The 1567-nt window shown below is 48.6% G+C and overlaps 1 protein-coding gene across 2 annotated transcripts in view; it reads right to left on the bottom strand.

Moving 5' to 3' along the window:
* The window catches only part of NUMBL (numb homolog (Drosophila)-like), a 25989-nt gene that overhangs the window by 2595 nt on the left and 21827 nt on the right, over positions 1 to 1567 (bottom strand). For both annotated transcript variants that reach the window (XM_008588109.1, XM_008588108.1), the window contains exon 9: positions 660 to 782. In XM_008588109.1, the coding sequence (XP_008586331.1) occupies positions 660 to 782 (123 nt within the window). The remainder of the gene's footprint in view (positions 1 to 659; positions 783 to 1567) is intronic.

Raw genomic sequence — 1567 nt, 5'->3', positions numbered from 1 at the left:
CGAACCCGCAGCGGGAGCACTGCTGCGCTCCCAGCGCCGCACTCTCCCGAGTGCGCCACGGCCTCGGCCCGAGTCTAGTATTTTGAGAATGTATCATTTTAGGAGACTAAGATCGTAACATTGCATGGATCTTTCTCAGAGTGTTCTATTCTAACATAGCGAGTAAGGTTCACCAGTTTTAAGTTTGTGTTTTCTAAAATTCTAGAGTTCTACATTGTTTGAGATTCTTAAAGTGCTACTATGGTTCTAAGATAAGCCCATGGCTCTAAAGTGATTCCATGGTTCTAAAATCATCTCTTGGCTCTGAGGTGGTCCCATGATTTTAAGGTGATCCCATGGTTCTAGGATGAGTCCATGCCTCTAAGATGGTCCCATGGTTGTAAAATGATCTTATACCTTTAAGATGATCTATGGTTCTAAGGCAATTCCATGGCTCTAAGATGATCCCATGGTTCTAAAATAATCCATGGCTCTAAGATGATACATGGTTCTAAGGTAATCCCAGGGCTCTAAAATAATCCATGGTTCTAACGTGATCCCACGGTTCTATGTCTGTGCGGTTCCAAGATTCCTGGAGTCTCCAATGTAGTCCTGAATGGAGAAGGGGAATACAGGAGGGGCAATGCAGAGTAAACACCCAGTAGAAAGGCTGGGTTTACCTGTTGTGGCAGACGGTGGCCCTGGTGCTGGTGCTCCAGCACTGGCGAAAGATGAGCTGATCTGTGTGCAAAGAGCATTGATGCCGTCGCTGTCACTGGCACCAGGAGGCTCCATCTCGGGTACTGGGAAGTCAGGGAAGGATGGAGGTTGGCAAACAGGCCCAGGCCCTGCCACAGCCCTGCCCTTCACCCTGCGCCCTCAGATGGCCCTCTGTTATGACTTGGGGTCCTTTCCCTCCTAAGATGTGTGGGTCAGCGTGTCCACTATGTAGTAACTAAGTGGCTATGGCCATAAAATAACTACATATGTGTGGTATCTGAGTGGTACAACAGCCAAGTTAGTGTGTGAATGTTAATGACTGACAGTGACAGGGACCCCAAACCAAGGAACTGAAGATCTGTGTGTGGCCACAAACCAGAAGACATGTTTAACAACATAATTAAATAATTAATTAAAGAATATGTTCAATCATGTGTATGGCAAGAGCATGGAATAGTTAGAAAGGATGCTGGCCACACTGCTGTTCACTGCCTGGGGTCATTTGTCCTGCTTTGAGAGGAGAAGCAGGGCCCTGGCCACCCGCACACTGGCCTATAACATACATCACACAGGCAGAGATGCACCTGTCCCAGCAGGACAGGAGACCCGAGCAGGAGTGTGGCCTCATGAGGGCTTGGGGTGAGGAAAATTACCGTCCAAATAAACAACAGTGGACCTCCTGTGTAGTGTGTGACAAATGTCAGCAGGTGGCTGTCTCCAGGGGAGCATATGGGATGCTCCAGTGAGCATCACAAAGAAACTGACTGTTGGAGTCAGCAGGTGTGATGTGGGGACCCGGGTGGGGATCAGTGGTTTCCAGATCAATGTCGACAATGACTGGGGTGTTTGTCCAACAGGCATGTGGCTT

The sequence above is a fragment of the Galeopterus variegatus genome, unplaced genomic scaffold (genome assembly GCF_000696425.1).
Source record: "Galeopterus variegatus unplaced genomic scaffold, G_variegatus-3.0.2 Scaffold4674, whole genome shotgun sequence".
NCBI lineage: Eukaryota > Metazoa > Chordata > Mammalia > Dermoptera > Cynocephalidae > Galeopterus > Galeopterus variegatus.
Note: the sequence above shows the minus strand (reverse complement) of the source record. Positions and strands in the feature narration are given on the sequence as shown.